Source organism: Crinia signifera, chromosome 9 (genome assembly GCF_055691185.1).
Source record: "Crinia signifera chromosome 9, ASM5569118v1, whole genome shotgun sequence".
Classification (NCBI taxonomy): domain Eukaryota; kingdom Metazoa; phylum Chordata; class Amphibia; order Anura; family Myobatrachidae; genus Crinia; species Crinia signifera.
The window spans coordinates 148958639-148980763 of record NC_139225.1 but is presented as its reverse complement, the minus strand read 5'-3'; the positions used below and the strand labels follow the sequence as shown (position 1 = coordinate 148980763).

The 22125-nt window shown below is 45.0% G+C and overlaps 1 protein-coding gene across 1 annotated transcript in view; it reads right to left on the bottom strand.

The window, feature by feature from the left end:
- LOC146036286 (SMH class II histocompatibility antigen, beta-1 chain) overlaps positions 1–22125 on the bottom strand; it is a 96365-nt gene that overhangs the window by 20353 nt on the left and 53887 nt on the right. The window contains exon 2 of the mRNA XM_083160207.1: positions 2131–2415. Coding sequence (XP_083016333.1) covers positions 2131–2389 — 259 coding nt within the window. The 5' untranslated portion in view covers positions 2390–2415. The remainder of the gene's footprint in view (positions 1–2130; positions 2416–22125) is intronic.

Below are 22125 nucleotides of genomic sequence, written 5' to 3'. Positions count from 1 at the left end.
TATTTAGTCAGATATAATGGATGACCATCGATAGCTACAACAATCGATGGTTATCCAAGTAATATGTTACTACTATCGATGGCAGGGTGCAAAATTGCCATCAATGCCAACCATCGATGGCATCTGCACCAATGCCCATCCCTACTCTGCAACAGGCAAAAACCTTTACTACCCCTCATGCCCACACACCTCTATCACTGCCATGCCTCCTGTTCTCCTGCCCCATAACTTCCGCCAGTGGGGACCCGCTCACCCTGTGTTGCCCACATTCCCCTATCATGCTTTACCACCCAGCCTCCTGCTCTCATGCACCCTAACTCCCACCAAGTAGGAGGAGACACTGACTCAGGGGCACCATGCTGGACCCTCACCCACTGGCAGAACTTGCATAGTGTCCCGCACCCTCCTCGTTAGCCCCCCTTATGCCCACATACCCCTATCACTACCCAGCCTCCTGTTTTCCTGTATCTTGACCTCCGCCAGTGGGGAGCCGCTGACCCAAACACACCCTACTATACTATTGCACACACACACACACACCCCTAAACAATCGCTTTTTAATTAAACAAAACAATACACACCCCCTTCCACATCATATGCTCTCTATTTAACACATTTCACCTATAACTCAAGTTGCAATACAGGCATCTGTCATACAATTCTAACCATATTTCTCACAATACAAACATTCACAAATTAAGGGGGCGCAGCCCCTTACGCCGGTGTGAAGAGCGCGAATAGGGCGGGATGAATCACCTAGTTTTGAATATATAGTACAGATCTGTACTATATAGTCAATGCTTCCCTGTCTGTCTGTCTTCGGTTTTTGCTGTACGGGAGCGTTCATCACCATTGAATCAGGATCGAAAGGTTACAAACCTGTTTGAACCCCATTCGATCTATATGCGATCCCGATTCGATTTTGACTATATAGTCAAAATGGAATGAGAAATTGTACTGTGTGTACTTACACAGCATTCCACAACCAACTGGCCGACCATATGCTGTGGTCACAGGAAGCAGCTAACATGTCATTAACACTGTCCCAATATATTGGTCAGCTAATGGCAAGTGTTGGGAAATATCGACACGGATTGAATACCCCCCATAATCCTCAAAAGTACTTTCTGAAATACTGTATATCTTTTTCCTTTTTCATGTGGAGTTTAACACAGGATGTGATTTTAAAAGACTACCACCAAGGATTCCATCTTAAGAACTTCTTAGATATCACTTGGCCTCCACATAGGAACCTTCTCATTGTTTTTGTACTAGCGCCAATATGTCTGCTGTGACTATTCAAGATCTTCTGGCACAAGTGTTAAAGATACATTGCAAATTGGGTGTCTAACAACCAGCAACACCAATATACCAGAGAAATATACAGGATATATTGACTGTAGGGTTCATGGCCGCATCCCAAACACATGTACCACCCACTAACAATTATATATAAATGCAATTAAAGTAAATATTACAACTTTTATTAATGTTCCTAAGAAAAAAGGTCAGCTGAACTAAAAAGAAAAAGTAAAGTAAAAGTAGAAAGTAAAAATATAAATTATGCTGCAGTCACAAAAGCCCGGCCCCCAATCTCTACTCAGGCTCAACAGCCCTAGCGCTAGTAGCAGATCCAGTGGTCAGCCATTTTAAAATAAGAACATTAACATCGTTCAACATTCAATGTAGTCCATTTTTTAATTAAAAATAAATTACAATTAATTTAAACATTTAACTATTTGGACTGCAAAGGGTTAAAACAAAATTAAAAACCAACTGGTTTGCTATAACTCAAAATCATAATTATATATTTCCAAAAACAGAACAAAAGTTACATATGGGAGAAGATCATCGCCTGGCCGCCAATATTATGATCTTAACACATTTTACTTGCCCTACCCTTTAAAAGAAGGTTCATGTACCACTTTCTTACAGGTCCATTAGACAACCAAAAGCATTAACCTTTGGTGATTCTCGGTCTATGCTTCAGAACAAATATAGGAGTAGTTTGATCTGTTATATTTATGTTGAACATATAATAGTTCCTGAGGCGCTTTCCTTTATAATTACTTAATATCCTCACATTTTTTACTTCCCGTGATTTACTGATAAGTGGAAAATAATACTTACTCCAGGTCACATGATATGGGGACGTCAGGCTGACGTGATGAACCTCACAGGTGTAAATGTCTCCTTTCTGAATTTCTGTCTCCAGGATCACATGGATTTGGAAAGTCCAATCTCCATTGTGAAAGAGATCTGTAGACTGAACTGCAGCGGTCTCCTCCTGCCCATTCCGGTACCATTTCACCGTTATCTCCGATGGGAAGAAATCTAACACATTACACATCAGCATGTGCTGCTCATTATCAGGGTCTTCATGTGGCATTAGAGACACTGTAACCGATGGTTTCTCTGAAACAGAAATAGGTGGTTGTCAATTAGTGCTTAAAACACTGAGGCTATCCTCATGTTGGATGGAATTTGCAGCTAAACCATAAAGGTACGATCATAACAAATGCATTATGCTTAGCTTGCAATGCTGACCATCATAAAATGGGTGCACCAGATTTATGCCAGGAGAGAACAGCAGTGCATGCACCTGGGTCACACACAGGGAGAGGACAGCAGTGCATGCGCCTGGGTCACGTCAGGAGAGTACAGTAGTGTACGCACCTGGGTCACATACCGAGGGAGGACAGTAGTGCGTGCATCTGGTTCATGTCGGAGAGGACAACAGTACATGTGCCTGGGTCATGCTGGGAGAGATCAGTAGTGTACGCACCTGGGTCACACACTGTGAGAGGACAGCAGTGTGTGCGTCTGGTTTATGTCGGAGAGGACAGCAGTGCATGCGGCAGGTTTACGCTGGGATATATATATAGATACACTCCTGAAGAAGTCCAGCAATAATTTTGCTGAGGACGAAACGCATTGAGGGACATTTGGTGGACAGTGACTGACCTCAAGGGTGCTGGCATAGCACACACCAGATAAGCTTTTTATCTTATTTTAATATTGTAAGGGCAACTGTGTTGTCACGTTTATGTGTAATAAAATTATGTGATTGTATTAAACTATTATCTCCTTTTTGCTTTCCTTTTTTTTTTTAAATAAATCATTCATATGAATTGAATCTGGGATACTATGGGAGTACTCGAGGTGGACAATACAGAAGTCTGAGGAAACCCGATTACATCAGCTACATCTGGGATATTGAATACAGGCTTGCTTTACAGTGGTGGGATACCACTAATTTCGGTACGCCTTCACTTTTTGGGGTGTCGACTTCCCATGTGGTGAAGGGTATCAAACTGATAGAAACGTATTACACTAGGAGGCTCTCTCTCTCATTCTTTCTTCGTAGATCCATTTGTAAGTGTTTCTGGACATAAACACATTGGAGAGCAGCAGCCGCCCTACAGAAGACGGATTGTGTTTATAAAGTATTCCTGGGCATAACAGATTCCCAATCAAGAACATTAACCCTGTACATTTAATGGTGACCTCTAGGGGATTAGCTCTAATACCATCTTTATGTTGTATTATATATATATATATATATATATATATATATAAATCCAAATAGCCAGGCACTGCCTCCGTATAGCAGTATTGCGTGGGTGCCTTCACTTTGCAGAAGCAATATACAGCGACAAAAGGTGTGCAGCACTCCAACCACGATCATGAAGAAAATCAGCTTTATTCAACAACGTTTCAATATCACACCTGATGACAATATCGATGTGATATTGAAACGTTGTTGAATAAAGCTGATTTTCTTCATGATCGTGGTTGGAGTGCTGCACACCTTTTGTCGCTATATATATATATTCCATACAGAATCCGACACACCCAAACTGCCAACTGCTACTTACTCCGGTGCCCTCCCAGGGTATACACCCAAATATTGAATCCAGAATTGCTGTCAGAAGCAAGGGCGTCACTCAGAGATTTCAAAGTGCAGGAGTTTATTCAATCATGCAGGTACAATCCGACAATTGTTTCGAGCGTTGGTGCTCGTGCTCAGGGATCCCCGAGGACGAGCACCCACGCTCGAAACAATTGTCAGATTGTACCTGCATGATTGAATAAACTACTGCACTTTGAAATCTCTGAGTGAGGCCCTTGCTTTTGACAGCAATTCTGGATTATATATATATATATATATATATTAGGGCGGAGTGAAGAAACTGAAATTGAGAAATTCAAAATCAGCTAGTGTGGAAAAGTTGTGACTTGACCTGAATAAGAAACGTGCAAAAGCTTTTTGATCTGAGTCAACATCTTCTGTTCTGGCAAGAGGCCTGAAGTTTAACTTTTTTGGTGAAAATGACGAAAACTATGAAGATGCTCCGATCTAGTTAAAATTATGTCAGAACGTCTTAGAGTGGTTTATTAATATACTTTAGCTTAGTAAAAGTGCGTACGAGCTTGTCTTAGTGCAAAGTGAATGACTTTGGCGGGAGAAAAAATCACTGATAATTGACCCATTTTCATGGTTTCAATTGTGAATATGGTGTTTTCTCCGGAACGTGTTTTCTTCTTTTTTTTTTTTGGAGAGGATGCTCTGTAATTGATGTGATCAAGAAAAGAAACTTGGTGAAAAAAAAACAGGGTAAATCCCTTCTGTTTGCCCTTAATAGAATAGTGCACCTCTGTGTCTTCTAATGTCCAACAAACTCTTTACTGAATGCTCCAGTAAAGTCAGTAACAATGCATTACACTCTGGCCCTTATTCTGATCGGTGCGGCCGGAGCCGCATATGCGGCTCCGACCGCACCAGACGAATCCCCGCCTTCCATACGGATCGCCACGGCCGTCCGTACGCGGCCATGTGGCGATCCGCATGATTGTGGACGGGGATACGCCTCCTCCATGGTGGGAGCAGCCCCTGCATTCGATGGTCGCCGAACATCGAATGCAGGGCCGCACGCTCCACCAGGTCCCGCAACACAAGACCACACGGACACTTGTCCGTGTGAAATCTTGTATGGGGGCGGGCAGCTGACATCCGGCGATGTCAGATGCCCGCCCTGTACCCACGCGTCATAGCCTCATTAGCATGCGTACGCCCCGCGTTTGCATGGGAACGCCCATGAAACGCGGGGCGTATGCATATGCAAATGAGGCTTCGTAGCCCCTCACGCCCCTATCCACCCCCTTTGCGGCGGACAAAATACGTGTACGGCGATTTCGGCTGCACATGCGCAGAGTGGCCTCTGCACATGCGCAGACCGAAAACATCGGCGGAACGGCCGCATGCGGCCGTTACCGCTTCAACCAGAATAAGGGCCTCTGTTCTTTAGGTGCAGGATTTAAAACACTTCTGTTTATTGTCTTTACTTGTGGCAGTTTATTTTAAACATGAATTGGCCTGAAAAACAGTTTTCATCCCCTATGCTGAGAACATGAATGGGCTGCATTACGGCATATAATTATGGCAAAGATAAGCCAATATATTAACAGTTAAATATGTTGAAGTGTATTATGAGGTAATAAACAAATACATCTAATGTTTAGTGATATTTAAAATGATACATTAAACAGTTTACACTGTTACTTGTAATACTTATTGGAACAGTTACTGTTTTTCAATAACAGACTGCAACAGTTATTTCTTATTGGCAAGATCTGACAACCAGACACAGGCCCTTATTTTGATCTGAGCGGTACGGCCCGCGTGCGGCCGTACCGCCGATGTTTACACTCTGCACATGCGCAGAGGTCACTCTGCGCATGTGCAGGGGAATTCGCCGAGTAAAAAATTTAGACGCCGCAAAGGGGGCGTATAGGGGTGTGAGGGGCTTAATAGCCTCATTACCCTATGTATACGCCCAGCGTTTCATGGGCGTTCCCATGCAAACGCGGGGCGTATGCATGGTAATGAGGCTATGACGCCAGTGATGGGGGCGGAAAGCTGACATCGCCGGATGTCAGCTGCCCGCCCCAATACAAGCTTTCACACGGACGATTGTCCGTGTGCTCTAAGCTTGCGTGAGCGGGGGGAGCGTGCGGCCCTGCCTTCGATGGTCATCGACCATCGAATGCAGGGGGCAGCTCCCAACATGGTGGAGGCGTACGCCCCGCCATTTTCATGCGGATCGGCAGCCGTCCGTGTACGGACGGCCGTGCCGATCCGTCTTGTAGGCGGGGATTCGTCTGGTGCGGTCGGAGCCGCATATGCGGCTCGACCGCACCAACCAGAATAAGGGCCACTGTTATTGATAAGACAAAATATACCCTGTTTTTTGCACCAAGTTTCTTTTCTTGATCACATCAATTACAGAGCATCCTCTCCAAAAAAAAGAAGAAGAAAACACATTCCGGAGAAAACACCATATTCACATTTGAAACCATGAAAATGGGTCATTTATCAGGGATTTTTTCTCCCGCCAAAGTCATTCACTTTGCACTAAAACAAGCTCGTACTCTCTTTTATGAAGCTAAAGTATTTTAATGAACCACTCTAAGACATCCTGACATATTTGTAACTAGATCGGAGCATCTTCATAGTTTTCGTCTTTTTCACCAAAAAAGTGAAACTTTAGGCCTCTTGCCAGAACAGAAGATGTTGACTCAGATCAAAAAGCTTTTGCACGTTCTTATTCAGGTCAAGTAACAACTTTTCCACACTAGCCGATTTTGAATTTCTCAATTTCAGCTTTTTCACTCCGCCCTAATATATATATATATATATATATATATATATATATATATATATATATATATATATATATATATATATATTCTATCTGGTGGGTTGCTTGGCACTCCATGTTAAGAAATGAGAACAGTAGATTGCCAGGTGCCTTCCTTGGCGATGAGAATATGGTGCTGTAACAGGCGGCACTCATGGACTGTAAGAAAAAGCAGGGCCGGTGTAAGGCTTCTCAGCACCCTAGGCAAAACTTCAACCTACTGCCCCCCCCTCCATATTGCCACCAAAAACCACTTTCCAACCCCTTAAGGCATACTTGCCTAACATTCCAGAATGGCAGGGAGGCTCCCCACAAAATCTGATGGTCTTCCCAGACCCCCAGGAAGGTGGGCAAGAACCCTGTTTTCCCTGGAGTCCCCTGCACTCTCCCCTTTGCCACCTACAACAGAGTACATGGTTTAGGGGGCAACAAAATAGGGAAGCATTCCTCAAGGGAAAGTATGGAGGTGAGGTCTAATGCCGCCCATACACGCTGCAATCCCGGCGGTGCGATGTGTGCTTGAGGTGCGCGCTCCCGCGGCACCTCATCCACAGTACAAAAAGTATGTGCTGCACATACTTTTTGTACTGGCTTTTCATCGCATCGCATTGCATGCACAAGGCATGTGATGTGATGGATGCTATTTAAGCCCACAATGCACGCCGGGATCGCAGTGTGTATGGCCAGCTTTAGAAGTTCCACAGCCGCCACCTGCATTAAGTACAACAAGGATCCTCATAGACAACCTTCATTTTTTGATAGGCAGACTTGGTGGTGCCCCCCAGATCCTGGCGCCACAGGCAGCTGTCTATTGGTGGAACTGGCCATGAGAATAAGGGATACCAGACGCCCAGATGTGTTCAACGTTTCGATGTATTCAATCTTCTTCAGGAACAAGTGCAAAGGTTACAAGCATAAAGTTTAAATAGACAGAGCAGAAAACCAAGTGACCAAGAAAATGTGCTGTGCAAGGTGATGATGTCATAATTGGTGGACAGATCAGCTGTGTGTACTTAGTTCAATGATTGAGACTTCAAAGGTAGATGCAATAAAGTAAACATGCAAATAATAATAGTGTACAATATACAGTGGGATGAAAAAGCCAATGGGTATAAGCATACATGAAAGATATTTACATATATTTACACATAACTATTCATATAGATTGATTTTTTTATGTTAAACATGCAGGATGTCAATCATTCAATCAGTACACAAACCTGCAGGAAATCAATTATTCAATCAGTAATAAGACACTGGCAGGTAATCCAAACTTAACACAGCATGAGTTCAGCAAATTAAGCTGATGTTGTGTTACATTAATGCAACTGTAGCAAGTTATTCAAGAGGCTGCTACTGTTTGTTTAAAGGAAACAGTTAAGGGATAATTGTTCATTTAACCCAAATGGGGAGACAGTATTTAGCTTGTTAATCCATTTGGCCTCCAATCGGAGGTACCATGTCTATCATTTTGAAGCGGCTATAGTGTGTTTATGTTGCACAAAATGTTGCGCAACGGCTTGTTCTATTTTCTCTAGGGCTAAACGAATGGCACTGTGCCATCCTTTCATTAAATTGGCAGATAGTTTTGCCTACATAGTATAGGCCACATGGACAGCACAAGAAGTAAATCACAAATCTACTTGAGCAGTTGTATGTATGTTTAATTTTTTTGAAAGTAACAGTACATGGTTTCTCCCAGCTCACTGAATGGTACAGTATGAGTAACCAGTCTAGAACACTACATGATAATTCAGAGATATTGGTTACATATATTTGCGGAAATTTATGTGTAAGCCCCCAAGCCGTCGTCAAGGCTTCTCTGTATATTGTGGGTCAGAGTGCCACCAGAGTGCCCAGAGCAGCACAACAGTGAAAATACTATAGTGTTAATGGGAATTAGTAATAAGAAGCCAAAGCTATATAAATATATATATATATATATATAAATATCTTATATATATTTAGCCAGATCTGTCACATCCCCTGTGTATATAACGTTCCCGCCCAGCGGGATACACAAACCCGCCCCCCCTAGGGAAAAAAACAGTGTTCTATGTGTATAATGTTCCTGCCCAGCGTTATAAACAAACCCGCCCCCCTAAAAAAAAGACCAGTGTTCTACTCACCCCACCCCCTTGACATCACCTCCCCCGCCCACCCAGGGCTACAGTACATGCCCACCATTTCTCCACAGCCACCATCCACCATTACTCCCGCACCACCCCCAGACACCTGCGACCCCCCCTCCCGCGATTCATGTGACCCCCCCTCCCGCGATTTGCCGGGCCCCCCGCGACCCCCCCTCCAGCGATTCACGACACCCCCTGAAACCCCCCCTTCCCGCGATTCACCACGCCCCCTCCCACAATTCGCCGTGCCCCCTCCCACGATTTGTGAACCCCAGCCCCCTCCCGCGATTCATGGCACCCCCCGCGATTTGCGGCCCCCGCAACCCCCCTCCCGCGATTCATGCCCCCTCACGCGATTCTAGGCCCCCCTGCGATTTGCGGACCCCCTCCTGTGATTCACGGCACCCCCCGCGATTTGCGGACCCCCTCCCGCTATTCACGGACCCCCACGGCACCTCCCGCGCCCCCCTCATGTGATTCACACCCCCCCTCCCGCGATTTGCAGACCCCCTCCCGCGATTCGCAGACCCCCCTCCCACAATTCACGCCCCCCCCCGCGTGATTTACAGCACCCCCCGCATCCCCCCTCCCGCGATTTGTGGACCCCTCTCCTGCGATTCATGACCCCCCCGCGCCCCCCTCCCGCGATTCGCAGACCCCTGCAAACCCCCACTGCACCCCCCCTCCCACGATTCATGGCACCCTCACGCCCATCCCGCGATTCAGACCCCCACATCCCCCCTCCCGCAATTCACTGACCCCAGCAACCCCCCTCCCGCAATTTGCGGACCCCCCCTTCCCGCGATTCAAGCCCCCCGTGATTTGCGGACCCCCGCCCCCTCCGGCTAATCACAGATCCCCACACCACCCCCCCTTCCGCAATTTGCAGACCGCCCTGACCCCCTTCCGGCAATTCTCCCTCCCCCCAGCGGACCCCCGCGACCCCGCTCCTGCATTTCACATACCCCCGTGAGTATGGGGGATCCTGTACTGCCACAAGCAGGTGCCGCCCCTAGGTGGGAAATCCGGCCCTAGCTGCCGCGCTGCAGGTTCCCCCACTGCCAGAAGTGTCCCCACGGTCCTCTGCACCAGCACCACAACTTTTATCAATGTCTTGCCCACATACCACTATTATGCAGCCTCCTGCTCTCATGCACGCTCACTACCTCCCAGTGGGAGGAGACGCTCACCCACTGCCGGGAGCTGCATACTGTCCCCCACCCTCCTCCAGTTCTAGAGATGCCCAATGATTTCAAATCATCGATGGTTTATTGACGATGTTGAATACTTTTGCCATCGATGTGGGAGGACCAGATGGTTTCCCTACATCGATGGCAAAGGAGAACCGATCAAGTTTCAAATTTTTTTAAGGTGCAGGGACACGGAGCATAGTTCCGCCCCCCCCACACCACCGAGTTCTGATTGACCCACGGCCTATTTAGTCAGATATAATGGATGACCATCGATAGCTACAACAATCGATGGTTATCCAAGTAATATGTTACTACTATCGATGGTAGGGTGCAAAATTGCCATCAATGCCAACCATCGATGGCGTCTGCACCAATGCCCATCCCTACTCTGCAACAGGCAAAAACCTTTACTACCCCTCATGCCCACACACCTCTATCACTGCCCTGCCTCCTGTTCTCCTGCCCCGTAACTTCCGCCAGTGGGGACCCGCTCACCCTGTGTTGCCCACATTCCCCTATCATGCTTTACCACCCAGCCTCCTGCTCTCATGCACCCTAACTCCCACCCAGTAGGAGGAGACACTGACTCAGGGGCACCGTCCTGTTCTCCTGTGCTGCCACGCTGGACCCTCACCCACTGGCAGAAGCTGCACAGTGTCTCCCACCCTCATCTTTAGTCCCCCGTATGCCCACACCCCTATCCCTACCCAGCTTCCTGCTATCCTGAACCGTAACTTCCACCACTGGGGAGTCGCTGAGACTGTGTTGCCCTCATACCCCTATCATGCCTCATAGCCCAGCCTCCTGCTCTCATGCACCCTAACTCCCACCCAGTAGGAGGAGACACTGACTCAGGGGCACCGTCCTGTTCTCCTGTGCTGCCACGCTGGACCCTCACCCACTGGCAGAAGCTGCACAGTGTCCCCCACCCTCCTCTTTAGTCCCTCTTATGCCCACACACCCCTATCACTACCCAGCCTCCTGTTTTCCTGGGTCGTGACCTCCGCCAGTGGGGAGCCGCTGACCCAAAAACACCCTACTATACTATTGCACACACACACATACCTAAATGCTTTTTAATTAAACAATACACACCCCCTTCCAAATTATATGCTCTCTATTTAACACATGTCACCTATAACTCAAGTTGCAATACAGGGCATATTTCATACAATTCCAACCATATTTCTCACAATAAAAACATTCACAAATTATGGGGGTGCAGCCCCTTACGACGGTGTGAAGAGCGCCCGTAGGGCGCAATGAATCACCTAATATATATATATATATATATATATATATATATATATATGGAAACAGCTTTACCCGACACTCTGCTTGTGAATCAATTTTGCTTGCTGCGGTGCCATCCAGGGAACACAAGGATCCAATATAACCAGTGGGAAGGAGGCGGCACTCTCACAGACTTGTTCAGCAATTAAAAGTCCTTTATTATAGCGGTCCTACGCCGTTACGGAGTTACCTCCGTCATCAGGGACACAAATGCATACATAAAACACAGGCAATAAATACCAGTACACGTACATTGAACACACCCCCCTGTCCCTCCCGATTGGCTACACACTCACCATCCCCCGTCCGCATCCCGCCACACACCTGCTGCCATCAGCACAGATCAGACCACGAACGGTATAACACAGAGCGGGGAGCACGTCACTCTCACTGACCTGCTCTTCCGCATCACGTGACCGGGTAGTCTCCATCATAGTGCTAGACAGAGCAGGCGCGCATCATCAATACGGGCCGGAAAGGATCAGCCCACAGCCAGATCGGTTTCTATGGAAACATGTTAAAAACATTAGATACAAATAAAAACAACGTCAAACATTGATTAGACATATACAGTATAAAAATATATATATATATATATATAAAGAAAAAGAAAGTGTAGAGGTGATGATGGCAGTTTCACCCAAACTGTATATATGCACACATATAAAGCAGTAAATTAAAAGTTTTTATTTCATACAATAAAAAATATATAAAATATGTATTTCATACAGATGTTCGCATCATAAATTTGATGTGAGAAACCACTTCCAACAGGTTTATTTGAAAAACTCTACGAGTTTCTTCCGAGAGATCCTACGCGTTTCGTCCCATAGGGACTTCCTCAGGGGTAACAGGGTATCAATCAAACATGTGTTCTATCACGAATGGTAGGTGTACCAGTATCGGATCAAACACCCTAGAAATGGGTGTAGGCTGGCAGGATATCAAAAATTCAGGATGGATATACAAACTATCCGACTGATGTCTTCACCAGATTTAAATTCAAGGAGAGTACTGTGTGTCTCATCAGTCAGAGAGCAAAACTGCCATCAGTGCACCTCTACACTTTCTTTTTCTCTCTATGTTTTCCCTATACCTCTACTAACAGCGAGGTATTTAGAGGTGCTGCTAACCCCACAGCGCAGACAGGGTCACAACCCCCATCCTTAGATATATATATATATATATATATATATATATACACATACATACATACAAACACATACATATATATATATAGTGAGAGAGAGAAAATAAATAAAAAAAAGGTACTTGTGTATTATCACGGCGCCCACGATTTCCATCGTAGGGCATTGTATGACCACAAAATCGGTCGTATCGCATACGATCATATCTCATGCGATGCGACGCGATTGGACCCGATTTTTAATTGTACAGCCACCCTGATGGGTGATTACTATGTTAAATGCCCCCCCAATTGTTAACGCCACCCCAATATCAACGCCAACTCGAAGCATGGCGAGCGCAGCGAGCCCGCGTGGGGCGCCAGTACGCGTCCTCCGAGCTTTTCATACCCCCACTATCCACGTCGGCGTGGAGTTGATCTTATATAGTGTGGCGAGCGCAGCGAGCCACCGAGCCCGAAGCGTGGCGAACGGACGCGGAATACATGTGAAGTAATGCGAGGCTCGCTGCGCTTGCCACGGTTCGGGCTCGTATTCAATGGCCCCGCGCGGGGCTCGCTGCGCTCGCCACACTTCAGGCACGTATTCCGCGGCCCCGCGCGGGGCTCGCTGTGCTCGCCACACTATGTAAAATCAACACGCCGACGTGGATAGTGGGGGTATGAAAAGGTCGGAGGAGGCGTACCACCGGCTTCGGCGTGGCGTTAACATTGGGGGGTATTTCACATGGTAATTACCCATCAGGGTGGGTGTACAATTAAAAATCAGGTCTGGGGGTGCATTTAACATAGGACTCTATGGGAAATCGCATGCCATTGTAATGGAATACGATGCGACGAGATTAAAAAATTGTATAGTCGGCTCTTAAAAGCCTGAAATCGGGCCCATAGGGTCCCAACGTATACCTTAATTAGTGGTATAAGATGCGACCCGATGGGCGCCGTGATAATACACAAGTACCAAAAAAAAAAAAATTATTTAATTAACATACTAAATGTATGTGTATGTTTAATTTTGTATCCGACCCCTGTGTGTGGGTGGGAAAATTGATTTCCAGAAATGAGCAGGTTGTATAACTGAGGCATCTATAATTACCAGGTTTTTTAGTCAAAAAATGTGTGTTTGGAGGTTTGGTTTCGGCAGAGATGTCTGTGTGTTCTACCATATCCCTGGTATTTTTTCCTCATTTGTAACAGGGGAGTAGTGATTGGTTACATAGGCTGCTGAGGTCTGGATCTGATTGTATGAAGGGCCATGTTTGTTTTGCTGTCTTTGTGAGCTGCTTGCAGGAATTTAATAAGTGAATTCTCTGTTTTATTCTGCCCTGCAGCTGGCTCACTTAGGTGTTTTGGGGTTGCTATAGCTTTGCTGTGTGCTTTTTTGAGGAGATCATGGCTGTAACCAGGGGCATAACTAGTCGGAGTGGAGTTAATTTCATATAGTGTGGTGAGCAGACGCGCATTACTTCACAGGTATTACGCGTCCCCTCGCGGGGAACGCTGCGCTTGCCACGCTTCGGGCTCGGTGGCTCGCTACGCTCGCCACACTATATAAAATCAACTACACGCCCACGTGGATAGTGGGGGTATGAAAAGGTCGGAGGACGCAAAGAAATACCAGAGATATGGTAGAACACACAGACATCTCTGCCGAAACCAAACCTCCAAACACACATTTTTTGACTAAAAAACCTGGTAATTATAGCTGCCTCAGTTATACAACCTGATCATTTCTGAAAATTGGCGATCAACTCACCCACCCACACACAGGGGTCAGATACAAAATTAAACATACATTCAACTGCTCAATTAGATTTGTGATTTACTTCTTGGGCTTTCTGTGTGGCCTATGCTATGTAGGCAAAACTATCTGCCAATTTAAAGAAAGGATGGCACAACACCGCAGTGCCATTTGTTTAGCCCTAGAGAAAATAGAACAAGCCATTGCGCAACACTTTGTGCAACATAAACACATCATAGCCGCTTTAAAATACAAAATGTTAGATATCTCTTATCTCCTGTGAAGCCAAAATCTTGGTCAAGATTCACCTCTTTCAAGATGCACCCACGGTATTGAAAGAGATTGATAGATTTGGAGACTATTCTGGATTTAGGGTTAATTAAAGTAAATCAAATATTTTCTTAATTAAAGTTGAAGATCCGGGGACCCTTAAAGTAGATGTACCTCTTAAATGGTTGAACACGTTTAAGTATTTGGGGTATGGATCTCTCATGATCCTAGTGAATACATCAAATTAAATTTGGATCCATTAGTGATATTGTTAGGACAAAAGGTTACCAGGAAGGACAGACCAAAATCCAAACCTAGCTCTGTTAATCCCTCCGGAGGTTATAGGCACCTGCAGTGCTAAGGCTTCACCAATAATAGCCATGTTCGAAGGGGTAAATTAGTTTCACCCCAACCCCGGTGCCACCTGGACTTTGCAAGGAAACAAGGTGCCTGCCACCTCTAGAGCAGACAAGAGGATTGCTAACTAAAAAACCCGAAAAATATGGAACACAACAGAAATGTGGCACAGCTGTCCTCCATGGGAGAGAGTCCTTGTAAGGGGACGAGGACCACCTATCCTCCGTTGCCTCGAGCTGGGGTTGGCGGACGTGTGCAGAACTAGGCTTCGCCAATAATAGCCGCGTCCGAAGGAGCCGGTTAGTCCAGCTCCAACCCCGATGCCACCTGGTCTTGAGAGAGACAACATGTCCACCAAGGCCAGAGGAGAGCAAGGGGACAGCTAACTAAAGCCCACACAAGGTTAGGGGTCCCCGGAACCCCCCCAGGGGAAATAATGCAAGGAGATAACCTCTGGTTGGACGCAACAATGCGTAACGGTGGTACTAATCAATATAACAAATGGCAACAATGCTCAGAAGATGATATATAAAGACAATGGCAACAATGCTCAGAAGATGATATATAAAGACAATGGCAACAATGCTCAGAAGATGATATACTGTAAGTGTTGAAATGTGAAAATGTATACATGCACAAGGTCACACATCAGAGGCTAGGATGTTTAGGACTTGCTTGCAAGGAAACTCTGTTCCCTGTGGTACAACTCTGCTGCAAAATAAGGGAATATTTCATGAAAAATACCACAATTAGATTAAGCGAGTGCTGCATAAGTATGAGGGCATTTAAGAGCCTGTGAATTTAGTGATTGTCTTTGTAAATGCATGCCGTGCATTTTGGGAGTTGTAGTCATGCCGGGTGACTCACTTCCTGTGACACGGGGGTTCACTTCCAGTTGGTTGTTACTGCAATGTGCTCCCTAGGGTGCACGGACAGGTGCTACCACGTGTGCTGTCCCAAGAGCTGCCACTTGTTTAAAGGGGTAGTCAGCCCCAAGATAACCAAGGTGAAAAAAGTAAAGGAAGTGGCGCTGGTATTGATGAAATAATCATACAAATATTTAATATCAATTAAAACAACATGACATAAATGAATAAATACAACAATCAGATAAAAGGTGAATTAATAACTGGACCAGAGGCTGAATGGAATGGGACCAATGGATGGTGAATGAATTGGGGTTAATGTCTGAAATAATTCAAGTTGCCCTGTGGGCTGATAGTTACCACTGGTGGTGATTATGATCCAATCCCGAAAGCTGAATAGCAAAGTGGTCCTCAAATATATGCGACTGTAGGGCCACAGTTGGTCAAGGACCCAATTGGTATGGTGGGGCTGGAAGCTGTTTCGGCCACAGTTGTCTCACGTCGCTAGAGGCACCAATAATGGGGAGGGCATATGGTGGCAGGTGTCCTCAGGGTTGGTGAATTTTAGGACCAACTGGTCAATAATTTCAGTTTGTTGTAACCAACCTTGATTCCTGCTTAGAGATGAACCCACGTGGCAACAGCAATAATGAGCCGCAAATGCGGAGTGGTAGGTGAATTGATATCTCTCAAGATTTGAGAGTGGGCAACCCAGAGCACTGGAGGTTCAAGTGGTGAGGTCCAGAGGTAGTCAGCTAGTCCGGTCCAGGCTATAAACTAACGCGTTTCGCTGCTTGTAGAGGTGCAGCTTTGTCAAAGGTAGAATGAGTACTATTCACCATGGGGTTTATATACCCCTGTACAAGTAATTAAGACATAACACCTGTGTAGCTGTTTCACATATAATAAAACATAAAAAAATAGATATCAACAGAAGGCAAACATCAATAGTTTATAATTCAAGGTAAATACATATCGACAATTGGAAAAACGAGTATTCCTTAGTATAGTTTAGACATTAAATCTTCTGACAGGAAAAAGGCAAGTGGCCAATCAGTTAGAGAGAGAGAGAGGGATTAGCATAATTCTATTGAATGGTAACTATGGTGATCGGCAATCCATCCATTCACTCTTTTGGATTGTCCGGTCACTTGTCGTCAGACTGTCCATGCATTACTAGATTCGGAAGTCTGGCGTGCGTTGCACGCCTCGTTCTGACTGTATTCAGTCAGATCACGTGTTGTAAGGTGCGCGTATCAGGTCTCGCTTTGATCCAAACACCAGAGTGCGAGTCCGATACAGGCAGGGGCCCACGATATACACGGACACACTCAACATTTGCAAAAAGGATGGTAACCATTTGTGACATGTATATGCTATCCGCAGCTTGGTATGTTATAGAGTCTAATCACATGGATAGATCTTTATATCAAGGATGCTAGAAGGATAATACAGTATAGGAACAGCGGATTTGTTTGGAGGGTTGTCATGGGAACCATGACAAACATCATAAATCAATCTAAATAATACGGCTTATAATCACATCGTTCCAATGAAATGAATACAAAAATCACAATCTTAGAAACATATATTAACAATAAATTACAATATCAATAATGTTATTATTAGTGAAGAACACATGTTATATACATATATATAAATATAGGTTACCATAAATGTAAGTGATTAGGATATAAATAAATTAAATAAATAGAATAATATTAAATACAAATAAAAATGTATATTAGGATAAACATGATGTGGTGGAATCTTTTGGGGAATTCAATAATATATATCATCTCCTCCCGCCCCCCCCCCCCCCCCCCTTTACCCTTTCCTAGGATCTCTCTTTCCCCCTTATATTGGAGTCCCTATTCGGATGGGTTATATCGATGTGGTATAAGTGAAAAATCCATTATACATATATATATATATATACCAGTGATAATAATGATGAAAATAATTATAATACTATTAAGATGGGCATTTTTTTCTGAAACGTGGGCATGATCTATGTTGAGGACAGGCTGGGTCAAATGGCACTATTGAGTTCTACGGCTTCGTTCAGGCCGTTCGGAAAGAGAGAATCCATCCGATACATCCAATGGACCTCTTTTTTACATAAAGATTTAAAGCGATCTCCACCCCTTTTTGTAATTGGAATGGTTTCTACTCCTACTAGGGTTAAGTAACCAGGATCCCCATTATGTATGGCAGAAAAAGTGTCTTGAGACGCTGTGTGTGGATATTTTATTTATGATGTTCCTCCTGTGCTCCAGGAACCTCTGCTTAAGTGGGCGAGTTGTTCGGCCCACATAGCAGAGGCTGCAAGAGTAACGCAGAACATAAATGACGTAACAAGTGTTACAATTTATAAAGTTTTTTAGGTGGTAGATTTTGTCTTCACCATTCATATAAATATTAGTACAATTTTGAGGTACATGTTGACATGTGAGGCAACGGTTTGCCCCACATTTGAAAAAGCCATTGGGTTTAGGTCTTAGCCAATTGAGTTTGTTCTCGCTCTCCTTTTTGGTGTCTAAGGATGGTAAAAGACTTAGTGCGAGGAAACTCTTTAGGGATCGGTTTTTCTTAAAAATAAATTTAGGTCTCTGTGGTAGTGTACCTCCTAATAGTGGGTCATTCTTAAGTATATTATAATTCTTTGAAATTATATTTTTAATTTTAGAATAATGGTCATTGTATTTTGAAATAAAGGCGATCTCATTATTATTTTGGTGTTGGTCTGTTTTGCTTCTGTTATTATCTGTTTTCTTTTTGAGGAGAGAGGACCTCTCCACAGAGAGAGTCTCTGAGAGAGCTTGATTTAGGATGGAATCGGGGTAATTTCGATCCCTAGACGAGCCAGTCAACTCTTTTGCCTGTTCTAAAAAGGTTGAATGATCAGAGCAATTTCTTTTTAATCGTAACAATTGACCCTTGGGTATGTTCCTTTTCCATTAAGGATAATGTGAGCTGGATAAATGTAGGAAATTATTTGTACTTACTTCTTTGAAGTTTGTGCTAGTTGAAATCATATTCTCCTTAATTTCAGGAGTCAAGTCCAAAAAATCAATTTTCTGTTTATCAAATGTATGAGTAAATTGCAAATTAAAAGTGTTGGTGTTGAGGTGATTCACAAAGGAAAGTGCCTGTGAAAAATCCCCATCCCAAATTATAAACAAATCATCGATGTAACGGCCATAGAGGACCAGACTCGCACCGAACGCCCCCCCCCCCCTAAATGAGACTATCCTCCACCTCTCCCATATAGAGGTTTGCATAGCTCAGCGCGAATCTGGTCCCCATGACCGTCCCCATCACCTGTAAATAAATAGTGTCAAGAAAGGAAAAATAATTGTGAGTGAGGATAAAATTAATAGAATCCGTGATGAATTGTCTGTGTCTCTCCTCAAGGTACCCATCTCTATTTAATTTGGCTCCTATACAGCTGACCCCCAAATCATGGGGGATATGTGTGTACAGGCTCTGTACGTCTAAGGTCAGGAAAGCGTATGTGTCTTTCCAAACAATGGTTTGTATTTTTTCTAGAAAGTGTGTTGAGTCTCTGATATGGGACCTTAAGGAGGAGACACGTGTCTGTAGAAAAAAATCAACATAAAAAGACAAATTAGAAGTGAGGGAATTGATACCGAAAATAATAGGGCGACCTGGGGGTGTGGTGAGGGACTTGTGTATTTTAGGAAAGTGATAGTAAATGGGTGTGAGGGGGTGTTCAGTGTAAAGAAACAAAAATTCATCTTTGGACAAGACTCCATCTATTCTGGCAACATCCAAAAGGTCAAAGAGTTCTCTCAGAAACAAGGAGGTTGGATCGGTGGTGAGTTTTTTATAGAAGTTGGGGTCCCCCAACTGACGAAGTGCCTCTGCTACATAGTCGGGGCGGTCTTGGATCACCAATCCCCCCCTTTATCCGCCTCTTTGATTACAATATTGGTGTCTTTTATTAATTTTTTAAGGGCTTGGGATTCCCATTTATTTAGGTTGGTTCTCTCCATTGTTTTATTTGTATTAATTTCACTGCAGAGCGTTTTGAAGTCATTAAAAGTAACTTTATAAAAGCTGTCAAGATAATGGCCCTTCGACTTAATCGGAAAGAATTCCGATCTCTGCTTGAATTTGGTTGAAGTTTTCTTCAGAAAAGATTTTTTCCGGACTGGTAGTAGAATTATTTTCTGCTAAGAGATCTTGGAGATTTTCTAGAGCTAAATTGTCTTCGCTATCAAGAAGGATCGGTATAGCCTCCTCTTTTTTATTTAATAGATTCTGTTTCGCAAAGTATCGTTTCCGGCTCAACGTCCGTGTAAAACGGTTGAGCTCAATGAAAAGGTCAAAGATGTTAGGTGTTGAGGAGGGGGCAAAGTTCAACCCTCGACTCAACAATGAAATATCTGCAGGCGAGAGTTTTTTACATGATAAGTTAATGGTATAGATCCGCTGGTATTCGACGAAAACATCACTGACAATTGTCTCAGGTTCAAAAGGGAATGGCACATGTACTGCATAGCAGGCCTCACAACAAGTCGAAAAGGGTCCAGGCCTACACGCTGCTGAACCTCGCGGGCACCGACGCTGTGGACAAATCAGAGGCCTTCACATATGCATATACAGAGAACAAAGAGGATCCTGATGTCCTTGTCGCAAAGTTTGAAGAAATCTGCATGCCGGTAAAAAACGTCATTATGGACAGGCACATCTTTAACAGCACAAACCAGAAGGGTGACGACACAATACAGTCAAATGCCTCCACATTAAAGCTGCTAGCAAAGAAATGCAACTTTGGCGCCCTCACAGATGAGCTCATCCATGGTAGGATTGTATGTGGGATACGTAGTGACAAGGTACATGCGCAACTATTATGGGAAAAAGGCCTTACACTGCCATAAGCATTTGCATGCTCCATGAACAGGCGGAAAAGGGCACAAGGGAGTTAAAAAAGGACGCTGAGGTATGCGTCATGGTGGCCACTGCACCCCGATCACCCACATGTGGGAACTGCGCAGCACAGCACCCCCCAGGCAAACAGAGTTGCCCCGCTTATGATAAACGCTGTAATGCATGTGGCAGGTGGAATCATTTTGTAAGGTGCTGTCGTTCCAAAGATCGAGCCCCCAGGAAGTGGCAGACTGAGCCACCATACAGCCATTCACCCCGGCAGGTCAACCAGGTAGAGACAGACCCAGGGTGCGACATAACCTGCGCAACAGTCTGTGACAGTGTGGACTACTTAGATGAGGAGGGCAAAATATTTATCAAGCTCCAGACAAAGAACACTAACAAAGTGGCCACGTTCAAGATAGACTCAGGAGCAAAATGCAATGTCATGTCACACAGGCAACTGCGTGAGATAGATCCTGCTGCACAGATAAACCCACAGGACAAGATCAATTTAATAGCATATGGCGGCCAAGTCATCACCACACTGGGCACCACGCAGATACAGTTCACTCGTGCTGACTTACTATTCCACATTGTGGACCAACAGGTCAAATCACTGCTTGGCCTCCCTGACAGTATGAGATTAGGCCTGCTCAAATTGGGGCCTGATGTGCATGCAATTCAGGTGAGCGTTCCGGAAATGAGAGACTTTCAAGACTTATTTGATTGCAGCACACTGGGCAAGCTTCCAGTCACATACCACATGAGGCTAGATGACTCCATCGCCCCTACTGTCTGTGAACCCCGAAGGGTCCCCATCGCAATGAAGGATAAGATCATCCAAGAAATACACAGAATGACTCAACTGGGTGTCATTGCCCCCATAGAGGAAGCAACACATTGGGTGTCCGCCATGGTGGCTGCATCAAAAAAAGATGGAACTGTACGTCTCTGCATTGACCCAAGGGACCTGAACAAAGCACTTTTACGTCCTTATCACCCTCTTTGCACCATCGAGCAGGTGATTGCTGACATGCCAGGTGCCACAGTCTTCAGCACTCTGGATGCAAAGTGCGGCTTCTGACAAATTCCTCTTAACAGAGCCTCCTCCCGGCTCACTGCCTTCATGACCCCAATAGAGCGGTATGTATTCCTTTGCATGCCCTACGGCTTCACCACGGGCAGTGAGGTCTTCCAGAGTTGCATGGAACAGCTGTTTGCGCGCTATCCCTATGACATCATCGTTGACGACATCCTGATCTGGGGCCGCACCATGGAAGAACATGACCTGCGTCTACACCAGGTACTTAAACGGGCTTGCGCCCTAAACGTCAAGCTCAACCCCAACAAGTGCAAGTTCAGAGTCTCAGAAGTTGAGTACATGGGCCACGTACTCACCAGCAAGGGTGTCAAGCCAGACCCGAACAAAGTCTCTGCTGTCCTACAGATGCCTCTTCCAGCAGATCAACAGGCACTACAGCGCTTCCTGGGGATGACCAACTACCTGTCCAAATTTGTCCCGCAATACA